Consider the following 23297-nt stretch of genomic DNA (forward strand, 5'->3'; position numbering starts at 1 on the left):
TGAAGGTCTGTGGACGTGCTTTCTAGTAACTTTTTAATCTTTTTTTTTTTACCTTTATATGATTTTTATATATAATATAATTATGTATTTGTCTTTATCTTTCCTTATGAAAAGCAGTCTTATAATTGTGACAATATCCATGAGCCCATTATGTTCTTTTAGGTAAAAGCTGCCAAAACTCATCTAGCTTTTCCTCTGGCTTACTTTTACTAGCTTGTTGTGACCTGGTAAAGGTCAAGAATATGTTGAATATGTTTAATGACATTTTTTAAGAACTTAAAAACTAGAAAACTAGGGGCTTTTTTCCTTTTACCTTTCCAAACTGGCAGCACATCTAATAGTCTGAATTTGATTTGTGAACCTTTTATAGTTTCTATGTAAATGACTGGATATAAGGTATAAAGGATAATTTACTTAAATCCTGAGATAATCTATTTGTACTAGATGTATTTCTTCCCCTTATTGAAAAGTCAGATAATTATTGTTTAACGAATTTATAGGTTTTGGTGTTTATAAAACCAAAAAACTCTAATATTGCAACTTATTTATCCATTGGGAGTTGAAACATTGCTAAATTTAAAAAAGTCACCCCAAAATAAAATAATGTAATGGAAAGAAAGATCTTATTTATGGTAAGTCTGTAGAAATTATAATAATACACTTTTTTTTCAGGCCTGGATTCCTCTCTTTCTCTCCAGTCAAGAAAGCAGTCACTTTTTGCCCGACTAGAAAATATTATCGTCACAGATGTTGATCCAAAGACAGTTCATAAGAAAGTAGGTGATTGTAAACAGATAGTTAATAGTCTTTAATGACTGAATATGAGATTCTGTTGTAAAATATATTTTATTTTAAAAACATTAATGAAATATACTTCAATAGAAAAATGTTTTTACAAAGATTATAAATGTAAAGCCTTTTGTAAATGGGATTTTATTTTGTCATTAACTTCCCGGATAGAGTACATTCAAGTCTCTGTTTTTCAGGCTGTGTCAATAATGGGAAATGAAGTTTTCCGTTTTAATTTGGATTTGTATCCAGATGCTACTGAGGGGGATTTGTATACTGACATGTCCAAAGTGGATGGTGTGCTATCTCTTAATGTTGGCTGTATTCAGATCGTCTATCTTCATAAATTCCTTATGTCACTTCTGGTAAAATAATTATTCATATATTGATTTTGCAACTTTGAAATACTTTTAAAAGTGTGATAATTATGATGGCAAATGTTACAAACCTTGGATTTTAGAGTGGGCATTATTTTAATTATAGATGGTATTTATGGATGAATGTAGAGATCAAAACCCCTATTTAACAGTTGAAATGTGAATCATTTAATGATTTTTGTCTAGAACAAATTATTTTTGCTACAATATAATGAAGCCAAATTCTTTAGTACAAAAATTATTGGAAAAAAATTTCTTTCTCTGTTCCTTAACCATATAACATTAGCTCAGTTCAGGCAGCTCATAGCTATAGATGGATTATCAGTAATTTCTTACTACTACTAGAAAAATAGGGCTCAACGGAAAGTTAAATATTGGAAAAAAAAAGTTACCACATATATGAAAAGAAGATAGTGTTATTATTGATGTGCCTGTATTCTCTTTGAATTTCTCTTTTTATGCTTTGTGTCCACAGAACTTCCTGAATAGTTTCCAGACAGCCAAAGAGTCTCTGAGTGCTGCCACTGCCCAGGCTGCAGAAAAGGCTGCCACAAGTGTGAAAGATCTTGCCCAGAGGAGTTTTCGTGTTTCCATCAATATTGATTTGAAAGCACCAGTTATAGTCATCCCACAGTCTTCCATTTCCACCAATGCAGTAGTGGTAGATCTTGGGTTAATCAGAGTTCATAATCATTTCAGTCTGGTGTCTGATGAAGACTACTTAAATCCTCCAGTAATTGATAGAATGGATGTGCAGCTAACAAAGCTTACACTTTATAGGTATGCTTTTTCAATAATTATGGATTTAAATATTATATTCATGATTTCCATGAAATTTTATGACTTGAAATTCCTACCCAACACAGTTTATTCAAATAAACTGTTCCGTTACACAGAACAGGTTTTTTTTGTTGTCGTTTTGTGTGTGTGTGTGTGTGTGTGTGTGTATGTGTGTGAGTTTTGAGTTGGAGTCTTGCTCTGTCACCCAGGATGGAGTGCAGTGGCGCTATCTTGGCTCACTGCAACCTCTGCCTCCCGGATTCAAGCAATCCTCCTGCCTCAGCCTCCAGGGTAGCTGGGACTATAGGCACGTGCCATCATGCCTGGCTAAATTTTTTTATATTTTTTATTATAGAGACGGGGTTTCAACATGTTGGCCGGGCTAGTCTCGAACTCCTGATATCAGGAGTTCTGCCCATCTTGGCCTCCCAAAGTGCTGAGATTACAGGCATGAGCCACCGCGCCAGGCCACCAGAACAGTTTTTTAATCAACTTTTGTTTTCAAAAATTTCAGACCTACAGAAAAATGGAAAAAAATAGTACTGTGAGTGCACCTACATAACCTTCATCTAGATTCACCAATTGTTTGTATTTGCTTTAACCTATCTGTAAACATATACATATTATTTAAAACATTTTTTGCTAAATCACTTGAGAATAGACATCTTTAACTTTTTGTCCCTAAATACTTTATCATGTGTCTCCTATAAACAAGGACATTCATTCTCTTACATTAACTATGATATAATTCTAGAAATTTAATATTGATGTAATACTATAATCTGAAACTCAGTCAATATTCGGATATTGCCAGTTGTCCCATTATAATAATTTCCATTATAGGAATGTCCATTATAGAAATTTCTCCCTGATTCAGGATCACCCATAGCATGTAATTGTATTCTGTACTACTGAGGAAGATTTCTGTACTGACAAAAATTTATTTTGGAGTAGTTCTTCAGCTTTTCTTTGTCTTTTTATGACTACATGACTACTACTGTAGTTTTGAAGACTACAGTCTGGTTCCACTCACCTCTCAGTTTGGTTTTGTCTGAGTGATTCCTCATGGTTTGATTGAATTTACACATTTTTGGCAGGCATGTTGTGTAAATTATTTTGTATCTTCAGTGCTCATACCAGGTGGCACATGAAATCTGTACATAATTCATTTTAAAATTATTTTCTACCCCATGCATGAAGATTTAATTATGTAGAATAAAAAATTAATGACTATAAGGCAGGTCTAGAAAATAATCCTAGAGAAAAGCTTTATGAAATGCCTTGGAAAATGCTAACTGTTATCCTCTTGTTCACTTTGCCATCATTTTCTTCAGTCTCTGCACCAACATACCTATTAATCCTTGAACAACTGTGTATGATGATTTTCTGTATTTCTTCAACAGTGTGGATTGCTTTTAAAAACTTATTCAATTTTTCACCTATCTACTGCTTAAAGAAAAAAATTTTCTTAATGGTTCATTGTATATCACCTTTTAATTTGTCCCTTCTAGTGGATTATAGATTAATTATAAATTCAGTTTTGAAAATACTGAAGCCACACTGTTTCAGATCAGTATTTAGGGCAGCAAATAACTGCTTGACTTTGCTTTTTTTAATATGTTGCATTTCTACCTTATATCTATGCATTATGTAACATTTCTGTTTTTCATAGAACAGTGATCCAGCCAGGCATCTACCATCCTGATATTCAGCTGTTGCACCCAATTAACTTGGAATTTCTTGTAAATCGGAATCTAGCTGCATCTTGGTATCACAAGGTGCCTGTTGTGGAAATTAAAGGACATCTTGATTCAATGAATGTAAGTATGTGAGTGAAAAAAAAATTCATTGTTGAGATTTTAAACTCCGAAGACTTTTAGTGGAAATCCAAATGAAATGTAGACTTTTTTGCTGAGTAGTATAAGAGAAATTTCAGTGAGACTTTGTCCAACAAGATCATTATTATTTTCAGTAGAATTTAATCTTTAGTTAAGATTTGTTAACTTTAAAATTTGTTATACATACATATTGGTAGAGATCTGTATATAAATTATGTATTAGCATATTATACTATATCTCATGTATTATATATGTACATTTCGTTTTTAGGGATATCTAAGCAGCCCTAAGATGATGATAGCATTGAGGGAAATATTTACTTTTTTATATTGAAGACAACCTTTTTATTTCATTGGAATTGTTATTGTTTAAAAAGTAGAATTACGCATTTTCCAAAGATGTCACTTTAATAAAAAAGGTCAGATTTCTTTGATCATAATTAACTTTCAGTAAACATAAGTCAGGTCATTGGAGCTAATACTGACTGATAAATTACACTGGTTTTCTATAAACATCTTATTATCTTTGAAAATAAAAATTTTGAAGTGAAATAAGTAGTGCAGTACTTGAGTGGGTTGTGATTGTATGTAACTTTTCAGTGTTAGGATTATTCTGTCCCTCATGTGTTGCAACTGGAAATTTATTTTCTATATTAAAATTGTTTCATTTTAAAATGTAATACAGTTTTTTTAACATAATATTTTACAGGTTAGTCTAAATCAAGAGGATCTTAATCTTTTATTTAGGATACTAGCAGAAAATCTCGGTGAGGGTACTGAAGACTTGGATAAAGTGAAACCAAGAGTACAAGAGACAGGTAAGAGGCTGACAGTAAGTGGCATAATACATACGTGTCTATTTATGGTTTAGTAGGGAATCAGGAAATAAAAAGTAAACAAATATATGTTTACAAATTGCAGTTTATATTACTGAGTAAACAAACAAGATGCTATTGAATGAAATCATAGTTGGAGATGATTGACTCTCTTAAGCTAAGTTGTCAGTTATAGTTTTGGACTTTTTTCTAAGTTGCGTGAGTTGAGAGGAGGCCATAAAGAAAGACTTCAAATCAGTGGTAGATTCTTGAAATAATCATTGAAATTGCTTGTATAGAAGAAACCATTTTGAGTTGGCAGTAGGTTATGGTAGCATAGTGTATCTGATTTTTCAATAAGGCTTGGTAGTAAAATATCTGTAAGAATTGAAATGGTTGATAAATTATCACTTTCCAAAGATACTGAAAAGATTATACAGCAGTAAAAATGGAAAGAGAATTTAAATTATTAGTTATCATGGCCCTTTTGACTTAAAGAAAAAGTTCCAGCCTTATTTTTTAAGGTAATATATGTGTATGTGTATATATATATATATATATATAAAATGTTGTATACACACATAAATATATAATCTTTAGTTTTTTTCAAACAAATGGTAGCATCCTGTATGTGTACATGCATGTGTGTGTTTATTCACTTTGCTATTTAAAAAAAAATTAACAGTGTATCTTGGTGTCTACTCCATATCTGTAGATATGTATAGATCTGCTTCATTCTTTGTAGTGGCTGTCTGGTATTAAATTCTGTTGAAGCATCATAATTTATTTAGCAAGTTCCTATCGATAGACATTTTTAGTTGTTTTTAAACTTTCTTCGTTACCATGTTGCATTGAATATCCTCATACATATGCTTTTACAAGTATGTATATTTCTGTAGGATAGCACCAGTTAAAAAATATGTAAAACTAATTGACAATTAGGTCAGCAAATAATTTCGATAGACTAATTTAAGATTTTGACAGATCTTGCCGATTGCCCTCCATAGAACTTTACTAACCCTGCACTCCCACCAGGTTGTTTTTCTGTACCTTTCTAACACAGTATATTATCAGATTAAAAAATTTTGGACCGTGTGCTAAGTGAAAACTGGTATCCCATTGTATTTTTCATTATTAAAAAACTATTTTACTGTATTTTAATACATACAGTGAAGTATACAAATATTCAGTGCAAAATTCAGTGAATTTTTGCATATATGGATACACCATGATCAAGATATAGTACATTTTCAGCACCCCAGAAGGCCTCCCTCTTGCCCTTTCTCAGTCAGTACCCAACACTCTGCCTGCAAATCCACCCAGAGGTAACTACCATTTTAACTTGTAATAGATAGATTAGTTTTGCCTCTTCTTGAATTTCATATAAATGGAATCATACAGAATTTACTCTTCGGTGTTTGGCTTCTTTTATTCTGCATTTTGTTTGCGAGATTCATCCGTGTTGTTGTTCGTAGGAGTAGTTTGTTCTTTTTATTTCTGTGTACTATTCAGTTATATGAATGTATCAAAATTTGTTTTATTCATTCTTTGATGGACATTCAGGTTGTTTCCAGTTTTTAGCTATCATGAATGAAATTGCTATGAATGTTATTGTGTGTCTTTGATGTAATTATATACACTTTTTTTTTTGGATACATAGGTAGGAGTAGAATTACTGGGTCATATATGAGATTTGGGTTTAGCTTCAGTAACTTGTGCCAAATTATACCAAGCAGTTTTTCAACTGGTTGTACCAATTTACTTTCCTAGCAGCAATGTATGAGAGTTCCAGTTGTTTCACATTCTCCCCAGTACTTGGCATTGCCAGTCTTTTTAAATTTAGCATTCTGATAGATATGCAGTGGCATCTCACTATGGTTTTTATTTGCTTTTTGATTGGTAGTGAAGGCAATCACCTTTTCATATGGTTATTGGCCATTTGGATATCCTTTTATGTTATGTAACCATTCTATCCTATTGACAACTATTTGATGTTTGCCTTTTTTCTTATTGATATGTAGTTTTTAAATTCTGAATATAAGCCCTTTGTTGGTTAGTGTGTGTTGTATGCATATATGTATAGAAATATCTTTTCCCTATCGGTGGTTTGCCTTTCACTCTCTTTTTTTCCTAGTTTTTATTTTAGGTTCAGGGGGTACGTGTCCAGGTTTGTTACATGGATAAATTGCATGTCACTGAGATTTTGTCTACAAATGATCCCATTACCCAGGTAGTGAGCATAGTACCTGATAGGTAGTTTTTCAACCCTCCCCCAGTCCCACCCTCTCCCCTCTAGTAGTCCCCAGTGTCTGTTGTTCCCATCTTTGTGTCCATTTGTACTTAATGTTTAGCTCCCACTTACAAGTGAGAACCTGTGGTATTTGGTTTTCTGTTGCTGGGTTAATTCACTTAGGATGGTGGCCTCCAGCTCCATCCATGTTGCAGAAAAGGACATGATTTCATTCTTTTCTGTGGTTGCATAGCATGTCATGGTGTATATGTACCACATTTTCATTATTCAGTCCACTGTCAGTGGGCATCTAGGTTGATTCCATGTCTTTGCTATTGTGAATAGTGCAGTGATGAATAGGTGAGGGCATGTGGTCTTTTTGGTAGAATGACGTATTTTTCTTTGGGTATGTACCCCATAATAGGAGTGCTGGGTCAAAGGTAGTTCTGTTTTAAATTCTCTGAGAAATCTCCAAACTGCTTTCAATAGTGGCTGAACTATGTGTATTTCTACCGACAGTGTATAAGTATTCCCTTTTTTTCTACAACCTGGCCAACATCTGTTATTTTTTGACTTTTCAATAGATATTCTGACTGGTGGCCTTTCAGTCTTTTAATGGATCTTTTAATGAATAAAATTTGTTAATTTCAATCAACTTAAATTTACTGGTTTTCTAAATGATCAGTATTTTTTATTTTCCATTTGAAAAATCTTTGCCTACTCTGGGAATTGTTTCATGAAAGCAAAAATATTTGCTGGAATCGTTTCCCCTGGTTCACATTATGTTTGGAACAGTGCTGGAGTAAGGTGATAGTTGGGAAACCTTGCCCTGTGCAATGCTTTGTCAGAGGTAATGATTAACAATAGCGGCTTTCTATATGGAATTCTGGTATAGCTTACACTACATGGTTCCTGTGTGTTGTATTAGTGGTCAAGATAATGTCAACCGCAATAATGGTAGTAACTAATTTAATGATATTGAGAGACAGTGGAGAGTGAAGACTGTAAAATCAGACTGCTGAATTGGGGTCTGCCATTTGTGCGACACTGAGCAAGGGACTGAATCTGTCTGAACCTCAATTTGCCCGTTTCTGAAATAAGGACAATAAAGTTCTTACCTCAAAGAGATGTCATAAGAATTAAATAGAACAGTCCATATACCGACCTTAGAACAGTGTCTGCCACACAGATGAGCACTTAGCAAGTGATAGCTGTTGTTATTTTTTATATTGCAGTTTAAAACAATTTTATTGCATTTCAGGGTGTACGAATTTCAGCAACACAGCATCATAATTATATAGCTTTAACTTTGTTTATTAATATGGCATAAGAGGCCCTGACCTCCCACTCCCTTTTTTCTTTTGTAGTATTACCTCTTGTTGTCCCCCTTATGATTCAACCATATCAAACTCCATTCTGTTTGCAAAACCTATCATGTGTTGTCATTCCCTGGTTTTGCTCCTTTCTAGTAATGTCTCCACCGTGTGGGGAGGTCCGTTGCTCTACTTGAATGATACCTCCTCTAATACAGCCTTTCTTGACTTCTGTATAACAGTGTCACGCTTTGTTCTGTGCTTTCAGTGCATTTTATGTAGAGTCTATTAACATTTGTTCACTTAATTTGACTAGGTGTGGCCTGCTTGTTTGTTTGTATTTTAAATGTATATGTCTCTTCCACTAAACCATGAGTTTTCCAAGGGCTAGCGCTGTTACTAATTTGTGGATTTTCATTGCCTCTGCCAGGTCCAGAATACTCAGATAAGTCCACAATAAGTATTTGTGGAAGAAATTTGTGAATAAAAGTAATGAATTTCTTTTAAACATTTCAGGTGAAATTAAAGAGCCCCTTGAAATCTCTATATCACAACAAGATGTACATGATTCAAAAAATACTTTAACAACTGGAGTGGAAGAAATTAGATCTGTAGACATCATTAATATGCTGCTGAATTTTGAAATTAAAGAGGTGTGTAATTTTCATCTGTTTTTGTAAAGTGAGGTGAATAAGGAATGGATATTGGAATTACCTCTACTAAACTTATAGATAATTGATACTGATGAAAAAAATCTATGTGGGCTGTTCACATGTAGCAGTGATGTTTTAAAAATTGAAAGTTTGTTAAGGATTTGGGAGTTTATAATATTTCATAGAGAAAATGACAGCATGTTGTATAACGTGCTTTTTAATGATTTTAGGACAGTTGGAATGTTACTTGCTTTGAATGTCATATAAGAAAGGCAGGAAAGGGCAATAGTGTCAGATAAATTCTTTTCAAATGTTAGAAACCTTTGATAGAATAAAACACAATATGCCTGCATTTTCAAAAAAAGTTACATTACTAATATGTTTGCCATCTGCATACTCTTGAGGAAAGATGAAATACATTTTCTTCTTTATTCACACATCCAACAAATATTTATTGTATGTGCCCAGTAATAAGGATAGAGGTAAAAGGCGTAGAGTCTGAACTCATGCGAGAAAACTGTTAACATTTTTGTAATTATTTCACGAAAACTCTGTGGAGGATACTATTGGAGCTTGGGGTGCTGATGGTAGGGAGGGAGCATTTAAGCAAACTGAGAGGGTCAGAAAAGATTTTCCAGAGGAGGAGACATTTCAATGAAGTTTTTAAAGAGAAATAAGAAATTATCTGAGAAAAGGGATCAGGAAAGGGTCTGGGGCAAGGCGGAAAGAGGAACAGGCATAAAAGTGTGAGTATGTGAGAAAGCATAGTGGATACAGGGACTTGCAAGGACTTCCTCTAAGATCCATTTTATCATTAAATAATTTTATAGAGGTTATGTTTTTGCTCTGAGCTAAAAATAATAAACTTTTAAGTAGGCTGGGTGCAATGGCTTATGCCTATAATCTCAGTACTTTGGGAGGCCAAGACTGGAGGATCGCTTGAGTTCAGGTATTTGAGACCAGCCTGGGCAACATAACAAGACCCCATCTCTACAAAAAAAGAAAATTTTTTTAGTCAGTTGTGGTGGCATGTGCCTTTATCCTGGCTACTTGGGAGGCAGGAGGATCGCTTGAGCCCAGGAGGTCAAGACTGCAGTGAGCTCTGATTGTGCCACTGCACTCCAGCCTGGGTGACAGAGCAAGACCCTGTCTCTAACAATCAGTCAATCAGTAATAAACAAACAAGCAAACTTTTAAAGGAATGGGCTCTACTTTTAAGAATCTGAAATACATGCTTTGATGTTATATGTTAAACTTGGATGTTTTTCTGGTTAATATCAGAGTTACTGAAGGTTTTTAGGCCTTGGTAGTTGAAACATTGGTAGATGAATCATTCTATTTGCAGATATGCTTAACACACACACACACAAACACGCATACACACACATATATATATATAAAGTCCATAAGACCTTTTAAATATTATTTGTAAATATATATTATGATTGTTCTCTTCCCTTAGGACAATGATTGGGTTAAAGGGGAGCAGTGGCCGGGCGCGGTGGCTCACGCTTGTAATCCCAGCACTTTGGGAGGCCGAGGTGGGTGGATCACGAGGTCAGGAGATCGAGACCACAGTGAAACCCCGTCTCTACTAAAAATACAAAAAAATTAGCCGGGCGTGGTGGCGGGCGCCTGTAGTCCCAGCTACTCGGAGAGGCTGAGGCAGGAGAATGGCATGAACCCAGGAGGCGGAGCTTGCAGTGAGCCGAGATCGTGCCACTGCACTCCAGCCTGGGTGACAGAGCGAGACTCTGTCTCAAAAAAAAGTAAAAAGTAAATAAAATAAAATAAAATAAAGGGGAGCAGTTTGCATTGCTCCCGATGAGTATTTGGCATTGTTTGAAAACATTTTCTGTTGCCATTATCTGGGGGGAGAATACTAATGACAACCCTGGTAGGTAGAGGCCAGGGATGCTGCCTCATATCCTACAGTGCATAAGACAGTTCCCACCACAAAGAATTACCAGCCCAAAATGTTAATGGTGCCGAAGATGAGAAAGCTTGCCTTAGGAGTGGTGTAAAAATTGGCTGTTGGTCTCACAGACTTTCAGAAGAAAGGCTGTCCATCAGACTAGGACTTCTGGGAATCAGGCCAAACTGCAGGCACAAATAGAAGTAAACATCTTAACATTGTGTGAATTTCTTCCTTATATCACTCTGGATACTTATTAAATTCTTGACTTACCTTCATTTCATATTAGTGAAATAGTTGATGGTAATACTGGTACCCTTTTTTAGGTTGTGGTTACTTTGATGAAAAAATCAGAGAAGAAAGGAAGGCCTTTACATGAGCTAAATGTCCTGCAACTTGGAATGGAAGCTAAAGTTAAAACCTATGACATGACTGCTAAAGCTTATCTAAAAAAAATTAGTATGCAGTGCTTTGATTTCACTGGTAAGTGTGAAATATTGTCTGTGTAAATTATTCATTAGGCAGATGATCCCTACCTTTTCATCAACATTAAACATATTGATTTGTGTGCAATTCTGTTAATTTCCTAGTACATTAACTCAACTTTTCAAAAACAGTCCCTGGGTACAGTTCTAGGGGACCCATTTTCAAAAGTTGGGTTAATTTACTAGGAAATACGATGTTTTATTTGTTTTTTAAATTTTTAAATTATGTGAGTTTTAACGTTTCTTTTTAATTGTGTTAATATGTATTGTGAAAAATGAAAATCAAATACAAAAGTATATAGAGGAAAAAATTAATATCATCTGTAGTCTCATGTCCTTCCCTCAGAATAAATACTAAGTTATCGTTACTGGGTATCCTTGACCTTTTAAGTTCCTGCAATAAGCTAACTTTTAAAGTTCTGTTAGTGTTTAAAGTTTTTAAGAACTCTATGGGATATCTTTAAGTAAAGTAAACTTGTATTGAGAATAATCCCTACTTTATATATTTTATAGGTTCTTTAATATACCATGATTTGTTTAGATGGGAGTAATACAGTAGTACCATATGTTATACCAGTTGTAATTGGTGGGTACTAGTATTTTTGTTTTATGGAATTTGTTTCCTTTTTTTTCAAAGCCAGGTTTATTGAGGTAAGATTTATACACAACATACTTCACTCTTTTTAGTGTGCAGTCCTGAGTTTTGACAAATGTACATTTGTGTACGTTTGGCTGGTCCTGTTTTAAAATGTGTGAAATGTTTAACTTGATGGATCAACCTTGCCTTTTTTCTCTTTTAGACTCTAAAGGAGAACCTCTTCACATTATTAACTCTTCTAATGTGACTGACGAACCCCTTCTGAAAATGTTACTGACAAAGGTACCTAGTTTCATTTCTATGATTCTTTAATATTTGAATATATGAAGTTATATATATTACCCTTATATTTAATATTCTAATTTTCTCTCCCAACATTTTTCTATCTAAACTGATTGATTGTGGTGAATTTTGCAAGCATCTGAAAATCCTGGATACTTTCATTAACCTTCTGAGTTACCCTATGATATTGAATAAATGGTAATAACATAAAGTTCCATTGTAATCCAAAGCAAAGTGTGTTATAATTAGCACTTTTTCCTACTTTTTAGATTAGTGTACCTAATCTAGATATACTAGCATTTCCTCCACAGTAGGGTAAGGAATTAGAGTTTTTGCTTGTATGAAATGTAAGAAATGCTTATGTGGTCAGTTAGGTTTTTTTTTTTTTTTGAATGGCTTTTCTTTGCCTTTAAGAAATATCTTTTTACTCTTTTAATAGCATACCTAGAAAATATATACCTAGCATATATTTTCAGTGTATGAATTTTTAGTGTTTGAAACTCAGTGGTGTAATTCTCCACTATTTGTAGGCAGACAGTGATGGACCAGAATTTAAAACTATTCATGACAGTACCAAACAGAGACTGAAGGTACGTCTTTTATAATTTACTATAAGGCTGGGTTGTGTTGATTTTATCTAGCGTCATAGCCATTTTCAACTGTGAGACTGTAAGTTCTAACATGAGAATAACAGTGGCAATAATAATATTCCTAATTTATGCATAAAGTTAAGTAGATAATAGAATTGGAATAAAGTTCTTACAAAAAGTTGATTTATGTTCTGAAAAGATTGTTTTCCAGTTTTGACTTAGATTTCTTGACAAGTATGTGAATAATACACTTAAAGGGAATTTTGTTACTCATTTTAGTCAACTGTGGTTTTTTGGCCTAGTGTTGATGGCAGCATTAAACATTTGACTTATGTATTGGTGTTAGGATTAGAATAAGATTAAGTGAAGCATAAAGCAAAGGCTGGTACAGACGTTACATACAAGCATTACCTGGACTGGACCTGGTACAGTCCATTTGAACATGCATAATCAGCTTGGAACTGCCTGAAATGTGGTTTAAAGCCTGATAATATTTCCTGTATCTTTACTTAAAACTCATCCAGTTCTTTTGAGTTAAAATTGTGGTTGCACATGGGAGTGAGCAGAGAGTTGATTTATTATCTGGCAAGGATTAACATTTTAATAGTTAATAGTGAGTTCTTAAAAAAATAAAAATTTTAAAAAGGCCCTTAATTGAACTATTCTTGTGCTACTTGTATCTGTTGAACCCTGGTGTAAAAATGTTACTGCATCTGAAATCTGCCTCTCTAATTGTTCATTATCTTAGGTTTCATTTTCATCCTTAGACTTAGTACTTCATTTAGAAGCTTTACTTTCCTTCATGGATTTTTTATCATCTGCTGCTCCATTCTCTGAACCTTCCTCTTCTGAGAAGGAATCCGAGCTGAAACCACTTGTGGGGGAGTCCAGAAGTATCGCTGTCAAAGCTGGTAATAATTTTTGAATCATGATCTAATAATAGTTTGAACTTTAATAATCATATAACAACTTGTTTTTTTCAGTTGAGTATTTAGCATGTTGACATTGCTGCTCTGATAGATTAGGTTAGTTTCAAGAGAAAGAAAATGTTATCTCTATGGGATTATAGAGCAGTTTGGTGAGGAATTTTAAATAGATGTTGTTTAATATTATGTATTTATATTTCAATTCACTGTCTAGCTTTTACATAAAATAGAAATTTTATGTACTTTATGTTGATGTGTCTTTGTAGTCTTCAGTTCAGTGGAAGTGAGAAAGGAAAAAGTTCAGTTATGGATTCAGTCATACAAGGTAACAAAGGCCCCTTTCAGTTAGTCAGGTAGACTTACCTGGTGCTCAGCAATTTTAAGTGCTTAGTGGGACACTGCAGGGAAGGAGCTCATGGAGTAGACACACTCACATTGGTTTCTAGCCAAAACTGTATTTAGATCACACAGATATGGGCACAGGGTCCTCAGGGATATGACTTATGAAATATTAGGTATGACATATCCTGAGTGAATAAATAACATTTGTTTACTTTTAAGCCAAATATCATTTTAATTATTTTTCTTTCATATTATATAATGTCAGTATTTAACATCTAGTAATTCAATTTTCAGACCATTATGAGTTTGAGTTTTACCTGTATCACTGGCACGTTTGGCGTAAAACTGTCAGTACTATTAGATCAGGTACAAGGATCTGATTTTTTTTTTTTTTGAGATGGAATTTCACTTTTGTTGCTCAGGCTGGATTGCAGCGATGCGATCTTGGCTCACTGCAACCTCCGCTTCCCAGGTTCAAGCAATTCTCTTGCCTCAGCTTCCCAAGTAGCTGGGATTACAGGTGCCCACCAACACGCCTGGCTGATTTTTTGTATTTTTAGTAGAGATGGGGTTTCACCATGTTGCCCAGGCTGGTCGTGAACTCCTGACCTCAGGCGCTCCACCAGTCTCGCTCTCCCAAAGTGCTGGGGTTGCAGGCATGAGCCACCATGCCCGGCCGGATGTGATTTTTTTAAACCGTGGAACAGAGCAACAATTTCCTTATAAACTAGAGTAAAAGAGCTTTACCCGCTTTGTCTTTAATGTACTTGTCACATTAATAGCCTCAGAAATATCCTTGGAAATTCCTCTCCTTTATCTTATATATACATACAATACATACACAACACAGTTGAATAAATGAAAAAGAAATGTTTAAACTCACAGTAAACTAGAAACACTATTAACCCAAAGAAACAGTCTTCCAGTTTTGCTATATTGTTGGTCTTTGTGGTTTGATTATGCTACATCAAATATTAAAGAAAAAAACAACCTGTCATACTGGTGATTAAGGACAGATACTTTCCATGCTTTTGCAGTTTCAATCAGAAGGCTCTATTTTCTTCCAGTGAGACAGATTTTTAGGAAAATGGATCCTAAATGTATCAGTCAGGATCTGGACTAAAGTGGATTTAGGGAGCTAGTTTGATTGTGATTCTTATGCACACATACACCTGCGTGCATATATATTATAAATTTTTTTTTGTATTTTTAAAGTTGGCCCTTTATGTTCATTTCTCATAGAATTTATTTTAGGATTCTTAATGGAGCAACAGGGTGTAATCTGGAGAAATTTATTATGTAGTTAATAACATGTAAGTGCCATAGTAAATAACATGTATTTTATTAACTGTGCATCACCGTTGCAGTTTATCATGAGTTATTTTTCCTTAATCTAATATATGATATGAAAAGGAGTTCAGAATCAGAACTTTAGACCAAGAGAATTCTAGAGTTCTAATATAGAATGTTTTCTTTTTTCCCAGAAAAAAAGTTATAGTAAAGTTTCCATCAAGTAAATTGCACTTTCAAGGTGCTGTTAATATTATAGTTGCTTTTATTCTTAATTTGAAGGGGAATATGCTAATTTTTGTAGATTGGAATTTGATAATTGTTCCAAAATTTATGTTAATTACATGTTACCTTAATGGAGGGCGTTTTGGTTCCTCAGAGTACATTGGGTACTTTTCTTTTGGTGGATTTGAGGTTATTGTATGTGTTGTATTATCTTTTCCCTTTGCTCAGGTACTTTTATTTTGGTGGATTTGAGGTTATTGTATGTGTTGTATTATCTTTTCCCTTTGCTCATCAGTTTTCTATTATTTTTTAGTATCCAGCAACATTTCCCAAAAGGATGTGTTTGATTTAAAGGTCACAGCTGAATTAAATGCATTTAATGTCTTTGTCTGTGATCAGAAGTATAACATTGCAGATATTAAAATACATGGTAAGTAGTTATTTTTTGTTGTAGGTATTTCTGTTTCTTTACATAACTAGGAAAAATGAGCTTGTACCTGTTAGATTTCTCATGAGTATTCTTTTGGTTTACTTATATTGAAGACTTTGTAAACTTTTCAAAGATGTGCTTTAAAATGTTACAAGTAAATTTTTTATGATTCATTGCTGAATGTAGTAACTGAGAATGACAAAGAAATTTTTTTTGGAGGGAAATCTTAGAAGACTTTTCTAATACAGTTTATTATAGAAGTAAGACTATTCATCAAATAATGTTCATTTATTTTTAGTTATTGGAGCAACAGTTTTTAATAATATAGTAAATGTTCATAAGATCACTGTTTAACAAATATTGTCTTCCTAAATGACCACTGCTGATCTTGCCAATGCAGAGGATATTTAAGTTTGGAGAAATGTGATTAATTTTCTAAATTAATCTAAATTTTTTTGAAACTTGGTGGGTTTTTATTTTTTGGTTTTAAAATTTCTACAACTTTTTTGGAGGAGATGCCTGTGTCCCTTAAAGTTATTATTTAAAGGTATTATTACCTTTCTTAGGTATCTCATACATGAAAGTTGATGCCATTAATATGTCTTATAATGAGTAATTTTTATTCACTTTATATCTTGTCAGTATTTTATTGAACTTAAATACCACTGGCTTAGTCATGTGGATTGGGTGAAAAGTTTATAAATGTTATGTTTCCTATAGGAATGGATGCCTCTATTTCTGTGAAGCCTAAGCAGACTGATGTGTTTGCCAGACTTCAAGATATTATAGTTACGAATGTAGATTTGCAGTCCATTCACAAAAAGGTGATTAAAAAATAGATTTTTATATTGAAATTTATTTTGCTCTTTGGATTTGAGATGCTATTATTTATTTGCACAGTATACATTTATTATCTGTCATGTACCAGGCACTTTATTAGGAACTGGAGATGAAAATGGTGATAGTCTGCTTTCACATTGTGTATAGACTAGGCCTTTTGATACACAGTGATTTGTAAAAGTTATTTCTGAACAGCTAAGTGATTGATATTTTTACTGATAAAATGCTTTTTATAGAAGTAGGAAGAAGTTATTGTCATGTAAAATGTTTTCAGCTAATAATTTTTAATGTTGAATTCATATATTGCTACTTCATATACCAAGGATTCTGTAATAAGAGAACTTATTTATAATACATTGATAAGGGCTATACAGCTCTTTTGATATAATAACCAGTTAATCTAATACTTTTAGGCTGTCTCTATTTTGGGAGATGAAGTCTTTAGGTTCCAACTGACTCTTTATCCAGATGCCACAGAAGGAGAGGCCTATGCTGATATGTCCAAAGTAGACGGCAAACTTAGTTTCAAAGTGGGTTGTATTCAGATTGTTTATGTTCATAAATTCTTCATGTCTCTTTTGGTAAGTTTTTAAAAATATATTTATTTCTCACTGAGGCCTAAATATCGTTGCTTATACAACTGAACCTAGATAGTAAAAATCTTCACTGATAAGGCTGTGTGATGAGCACCTGAGTGCTGAACAGAATGTTAATATTTAAGGAAATCCTTTTCATGATGTTAACCAAATGAATTTTTAAAATTATTGTTTTGAAGATATAGACTATAATTCTATAACATTTCCATAGGTATACATTTTAAATGTACATTTTATGTTTTAATTGAGGGCTTTCCACTGTAACTTGTTCAATGAGATATATTTAAGAGTATTTAGTTAAAACAATTTTTTGAGGAAACTCTTCAGGCATTTGGAGGACTCATATTGGAACTTAACAGCTTTTGGTTATGATTGTGATCAACAGCATCATGAAATGCTTTTCTTTTTATTACTTATTTCCATGTAACTGTCATGGTGTATTAGTCCATTTTCACACTGCTATAAAGAACTGCCTGAGACTGGGTAATTTACAAAGAAAAGAGGTTTAATGCACTCACCATTCCGCATAGCTGCGGAGGCCTCAGGAAACTGAATCATGGTGGAAGGGGAAGCAGGCACGTCTTACATGGCAGCAGACAAGAATAAGCTTAGGGCGAAGAGCCTCTTATAAAACCATCAGATCTCATGAGAACTCACTATCACGAGAACAGCATGGGTGAAACCACTCCCGTGATCCAGTCACCTCCTACTAGTTCCCTCCCTTGACACCTGGGGATTACAATTCGAGATGAGATTTGGGTGGGGACACAGAGCCAGACCATATCACATGGGCTGAAGGATTTAAATCTGCCTATTCTTCTTAGTGGGGCTGCCAATCAAAACTTTTTAAAATCATAATTTTTTTTTTTAAAAAGATAATTTCAACTCTTTTGGACTTCACTTGTTAATTTCAGTTGATACTTTCAACTATTTAATTTCAGTTGATAATCCAACTATTTTAGATTCAGGGCATACATGGGCAGGCTTGTTACATGAGTATATTGCATGATGCTGAGGTTTGGGGGTATGATTGATCCCATCACCCAAGTACTGAGAATAGTTTTTCAACTTTTTCCCCCTTTCCTCCCTCTCTGTAGTAGTCCCCAGTGTCTGTTGTTCCCATTGTTATGTCCATGAAGTATCCAGTGTTTAGCTCCCATTTATAAGTGAAAATATGTAGTATTTGCTTTCTGTTCGTGCATTAATTTGCTTAGGATAATGGCCTCCAGCTGCATTCATGTTGCTACAAAGGACATGATTTCATTCTTTTTTATGACTGTGTAGCATTCCATGGTGTATATGTGCCATGTTTCCTTTATCTAGTCCACTGTTGATGGGCACCTAGTTTGATTCCAGGTCTTTGCTGTTGTGAATTGTGCTCTGAAGAACAAGTGAGTGTGTGTGTCTTTTTGGTAGAACCATTTATTTTGTTTTGGATATATACCCAGTAATGGGATTACTGGGTCAAATGGTAGTCTTCTTTTGAGTTCTTTGAGAAATCTCTAAATTGCTTTCTGCAGTGGCTGAAATAAATTAGATTTCCATGAATAGTTAATGTAAATGTTCTCTCTGCAGCCACCCTAGCATCTGTTATTTATTGACTTTTTAATAACAGCCATTCTGACTGGTGTGAAATGGTATCTCATTATGGTTTTGATTTGCATTTCTCTAATTATTAGTGATGTGGAACATTTTTTCATATGTTTGTTGGCTCCTTGTATGTCTTCTTTTGAGAAGTGTCTGTTCATGTCTTTTGCCCAGTTTTAAACGGGATTTGTTTTTTGCTTGTTCACTTGTTCACACTTTTTTTTATAGATTCTGGATGTTAGACCTTTTTCAGATGCATAATTTGCGAATATTTTTTCTATTTTGTAGGTTGTCTGTTTACTCTACTGAAAGTTTCTTTTGTACTGCAGAAGCTCTTTAATTAGGTCCCACTTGCCAATTTTAATTTTTGTTGCAGTTGCTTTTAAGCACTTAGTCATAAATTCTTTCCCAGAGCTGATATCTAGAGGGGTGTTTCCTAGGTTTTCTTATAGGGTTCTTATAGTTTGAGGTCTTACACTTAAATATTTAATCCATCTTGAGTTAATTTTTGTATATGGTGAAAGGTAGGGGTCCTTTCACCATAGAATAAAACATTATTTCATTCTTTCGCATATGGCTAGCCAGCTATGTTCAGCACCATTTACTGAATAGCGAATCCTTTCCCCATTGCCTATTTTTTGTTGACTTCGTCAAAGAACAGGTGGCTGTAGGTGTACAGCTTTATTTCTAGGTTCTCCCTTCTGTTCCCTTGGTCTGTTTTTCTGTTTTTGTACCAGTACCATGCTGTTTGGGTTACTGTAGCTTTATAGTATAGTATAAAGTCAGGTAATGTGATGCCTCAGCTTTGTTCTTTTTGCTTGGGATTGCTTTGGTTATTTGGGTTCTTTTTTATTTCCATATGAATTTCAGAATAGTTTTTCTAGTTCTGTGAAAAATGACACTGGTCGTTTGATAGGAATAACATTGAATCTATAGATTGCTTTGAGAAGTATAGCCATTTTAACAATATTGATTCTTCCAATCCGTGAGCATGGAATGTTTTTCCATTTGTCTGTGTCATCTGTGATTTCATTCAGCAGTGTTTTCTAGTTCTCTTTGTAAAGATCCTTCACCTCCTTGGTTAGATGTATTTTAGGTACTTTGTTTTTTTGATGGTTATTGTAAATAGGATTGTGTTCTTCATTTGGCTCTCAGCTTGGATGTTATCGGTGTACAGAAATGCTACTGATTTTTATACGTTGATTTTATATCCTGAAGCTTTACCAAAGTTGTATGTCAGTTCCAGGAGCCTTTTGGTGGAGTCCTTAGGATTTCCCATGTGCAGAATCTCATGATTCCTTAAAAGCATGCATTTCTACTTAAACCATCACGTTTACTTTCCTAGAGAGCAATTAACTTGGAGGTGGGTGCCGGGGAGGTTAGGTTGCTTTTGTAATATTAATGGATGTACACCAAGAATTTTGTTTCTAAGAATGATCTCATCCTCATTGGGAAAGATTTTTCTGTTTTTAGTTGAATTTGAGATGAAATACATCTTATTATAAATAAATTTTGACTCTTACTAATGATTACAGGATTGTAGACAATTAACTGTCTTTCCTCATGCTGAGTACATAAAAAAGAAAAAAAGCCTCATCAGAAATAAGCTGGCAGAAGCTTAGTTTCTAAGACTAAACTTTATTGCTGTGACCCAGCAGAACAGAATTGAACCCACTTTTGGAGAAGTACGGTACTGCCCTTCTCCCTTTCATTTAAATTTGAATTTAAAATAACCAACATTCTTAATAAAAAGGAGATTTTTAAAAGAACTGTTGCAAAAATTCGTCATGAGAATAAAATAATTCTCAATATTTTATATTTTATAAAATATTTTATAAAATGAAAAATATTTTATAAAATATTTTATAAAATGAAAAATATTTTATAAAATATTTTATAAAATGAAAAATATTTTATAAAATATTTTATAAAATGAAAAATATTTTATAAAATGAAAGAAAGAGCTCTTTCTCCTAGAGTAACTATTGTTAACAGCTCAGAGCGTATGTTTCTAGACTTTACCCTCTCCATATACAAAATCGTAAATAACATCTCTTTTATATTACTTTTTTATTTAGTTTTTAAAGTAAATGCTTTTTAAAGTTTTTTCTTTTAAAAATAAATGCCTTTTTTCCCCTAAATATCTGTCTCTTCCAACAGAACTTCCTCAACAATTTCCAAACTGCTAAAGAAGCTTTGAGCACAGCCACAGTCCAGGCTGCAGAAAGAGCTGCTTCCAGCATGAAAGACTTGGCTCAAAAGAGTTTCCGCCTTTTGATGGATATTAATTTGAAAGCACCAGTTATTATTATTCCTCAGTCTTCAGTATCACCTAATGCTGTTATAGCAGATCTGGGTTTAATCAGAGTTGAAAACAAGTTTAGCTTGGTTCCTATGGAACATTATTCTCTTCCTCCAGTCATTGATAAAATGAGCATCGAACTCACTCAGTTGAAGCTGTCAAGGTATAAATATGTAATCTCATTGTGTATTGCTTACTAGAAATAGGATTTTCATACAATTTTTACCTGAGGTAAAATGTTGTAGTAATTTGTGGTTTTCATTCCTTATTTCTTCTAATTATGAAACCTTGACCATTGGCTTCTTGGTCAGTGGTTAATAGTCATGTATGTGCCTCATGGAGTCTGTATTTTCCCTTACTACATTTATAATACGATTTTTTTCATTCTATAAAATACTTAATTTAAATTTTTTATTTTTCTCACTTTGCACATAGCTATTTCCTTTTTTTTTGGTGGGAAAAAACTTCCTAATATATAAAATTTAAGATTTATTCCTCATTTTCAAACCTTGTCACATTTGGGAATTTTCAGTGAGTTATCTAAAGGATTAGTGAATCGAAATGGGACAGTGTTGGCTCTATTGAGTGAGAAGAGCATTTATTTGGTTATGCAAATGGTTGTTGGCAGGCAGGCTGGAATGACTATTACCATATGTTCGTTTAACTTTTAGATTAGTTGAGTTTCCCCCTTGAGTCTGGAGAAGTACCAATAACATATTAAGGGCTAAGTATAAGATTACTTTCTTCATCTTCCAGTTTTAGGAGGATGTAACATTTGTTTGCATGACAGTAAACTATTTGCTGTATCAAACAGCCTTTGTGAAAAATAATAAATAATGCAGTAGTCATAGTGTATGAAAATTATGTCTTTGAAATCAGTGTTATGTAGGTTTGGTTTTGGATAGCTCTGCATATAAACTTTATGTATTGTGATTTAGATTGAACTTAAAAATGTGAAAAGAAGTGTATTCTAAAAGACTTTTGATAGCAGCCTTTAGCCTTTATGAAATGCTGTGTGGAAACTGTTACACAATAGGATAGTCCTCATTTTAAAATGTAAATTTGAAGTAAAAAATAAATTCTTGTTTTTCTTTCAGAACTGTTTTGCAGGCTAGCTTGCCACAAAATGACATTGAAATTTTAAAACCAGTCAACATGCTTTTGTCCATACAGCGAAACTTAGCAGCAGCATGGTATGTGCAAATTCCAGGGATGGAGATAAAAGGAAAACTAAAACCTATGCAGGTAAGTAGCTAGTATATAATATATGAAAATTTCTTGATAGGCTTTTATCATTGATCATAGTGCAGTTCTAGTGGATATCAGAATGTAGTAGTTGCTACATTATTGATAAAGCTAAACCAGTTTTCTCTTAGTGAGCATTTGTCTGTTGTATGTATACTTTTGCCTAAGTAATAAATTGAATAAACTAGATTTTGTTTCCCATTCAAAAACAACAAAAATAAATAGAAAATATGCAAATAAAATCATCCTTGTTTCCCTCACTTTTCCTTGTTTTCATTTTAGTTAGGTATTTGGTAAAACCAGCAAGGAGTCTGAGATAAAATCTGTTGGAGTGTACTATAAATATTATTCTTAATTTTGGAAAATTCTATTAAAGTTTTAATTCAGTTAAATTTTAAGACAATGCAAAGTGATATTCAGACACTACATTCAAAGCACCTTAGTATTTTTTAATGTGTAGAGGGCCTGTTTTAATTAGAAAGGTGATATCATTTTGAATAGGCAAATGTGTGTATTTGATAAGCTTATAAATACACCATTATTTTTAATAGTGTAGTTTGTAGAGGCCCTGTTTTAATTAGAAAGGTGTTACCATTGAATAGGCAAAGGTATATATTTGATAAGTATATAAATACAACTTTTTTGTTGTTGTTGTTGAGACGGAGTCTCGCTCTGTGGCCTAGGCTGGAGTGCAGTGGCATGATCTAGGCTCACTGTGACCTCTGCTACCTGGGTTCAAGCGATTCTCCTGCCTCAGCCTCCTGAGTAGCAGTGATTACAGGCACCCGCCATCCACTTGGCTAATTTTTGTATTTTTAGTAGAGACAGGGTTTCACCAGGTTGGCCAGG

General features: G+C 33.7%; 1 protein-coding gene across 6 annotated transcripts in view; it reads left to right on the forward strand.

Annotated features, from left to right (window-relative positions):
• Positions 1–23297, forward strand: part of VPS13C (vacuolar protein sorting 13 homolog C) — a 194336-nt gene that overhangs the window by 87993 nt on the left and 83046 nt on the right. For all 6 annotated transcript variants that reach the window (XM_055278275.2, XM_055278276.2, XM_055278278.2 and 3 more), the window contains 15 exons: positions 673–776; positions 987–1154; positions 1642–1946; positions 3619–3766; positions 4494–4602; positions 8659–8795; positions 11037–11193; positions 11996–12075; positions 12606–12665; positions 13414–13576; positions 15762–15878; positions 16599–16702; positions 17132–17299; positions 21062–21366; positions 22301–22448. In XM_055278275.2, the coding sequence (XP_055134250.2) occupies positions 673–776; positions 987–1154; positions 1642–1946; positions 3619–3766; positions 4494–4602; positions 8659–8795; positions 11037–11193; positions 11996–12075; positions 12606–12665; positions 13414–13576; positions 15762–15878; positions 16599–16702; positions 17132–17299; positions 21062–21366; positions 22301–22448 (2273 nt within the window). The remainder of the gene's footprint in view (positions 1–672; positions 777–986; positions 1155–1641; positions 1947–3618; positions 3767–4493; positions 4603–8658; positions 8796–11036; positions 11194–11995; positions 12076–12605; positions 12666–13413; positions 13577–15761; positions 15879–16598; positions 16703–17131; positions 17300–21061; positions 21367–22300; positions 22449–23297) is intronic.

This window comes from Symphalangus syndactylus, chromosome 5 (assembly GCF_028878055.3).
Source record: "Symphalangus syndactylus isolate Jambi chromosome 5, NHGRI_mSymSyn1-v2.1_pri, whole genome shotgun sequence".
Taxonomy (NCBI): Eukaryota; Metazoa; Chordata; class Mammalia; order Primates; family Hylobatidae; genus Symphalangus; species Symphalangus syndactylus.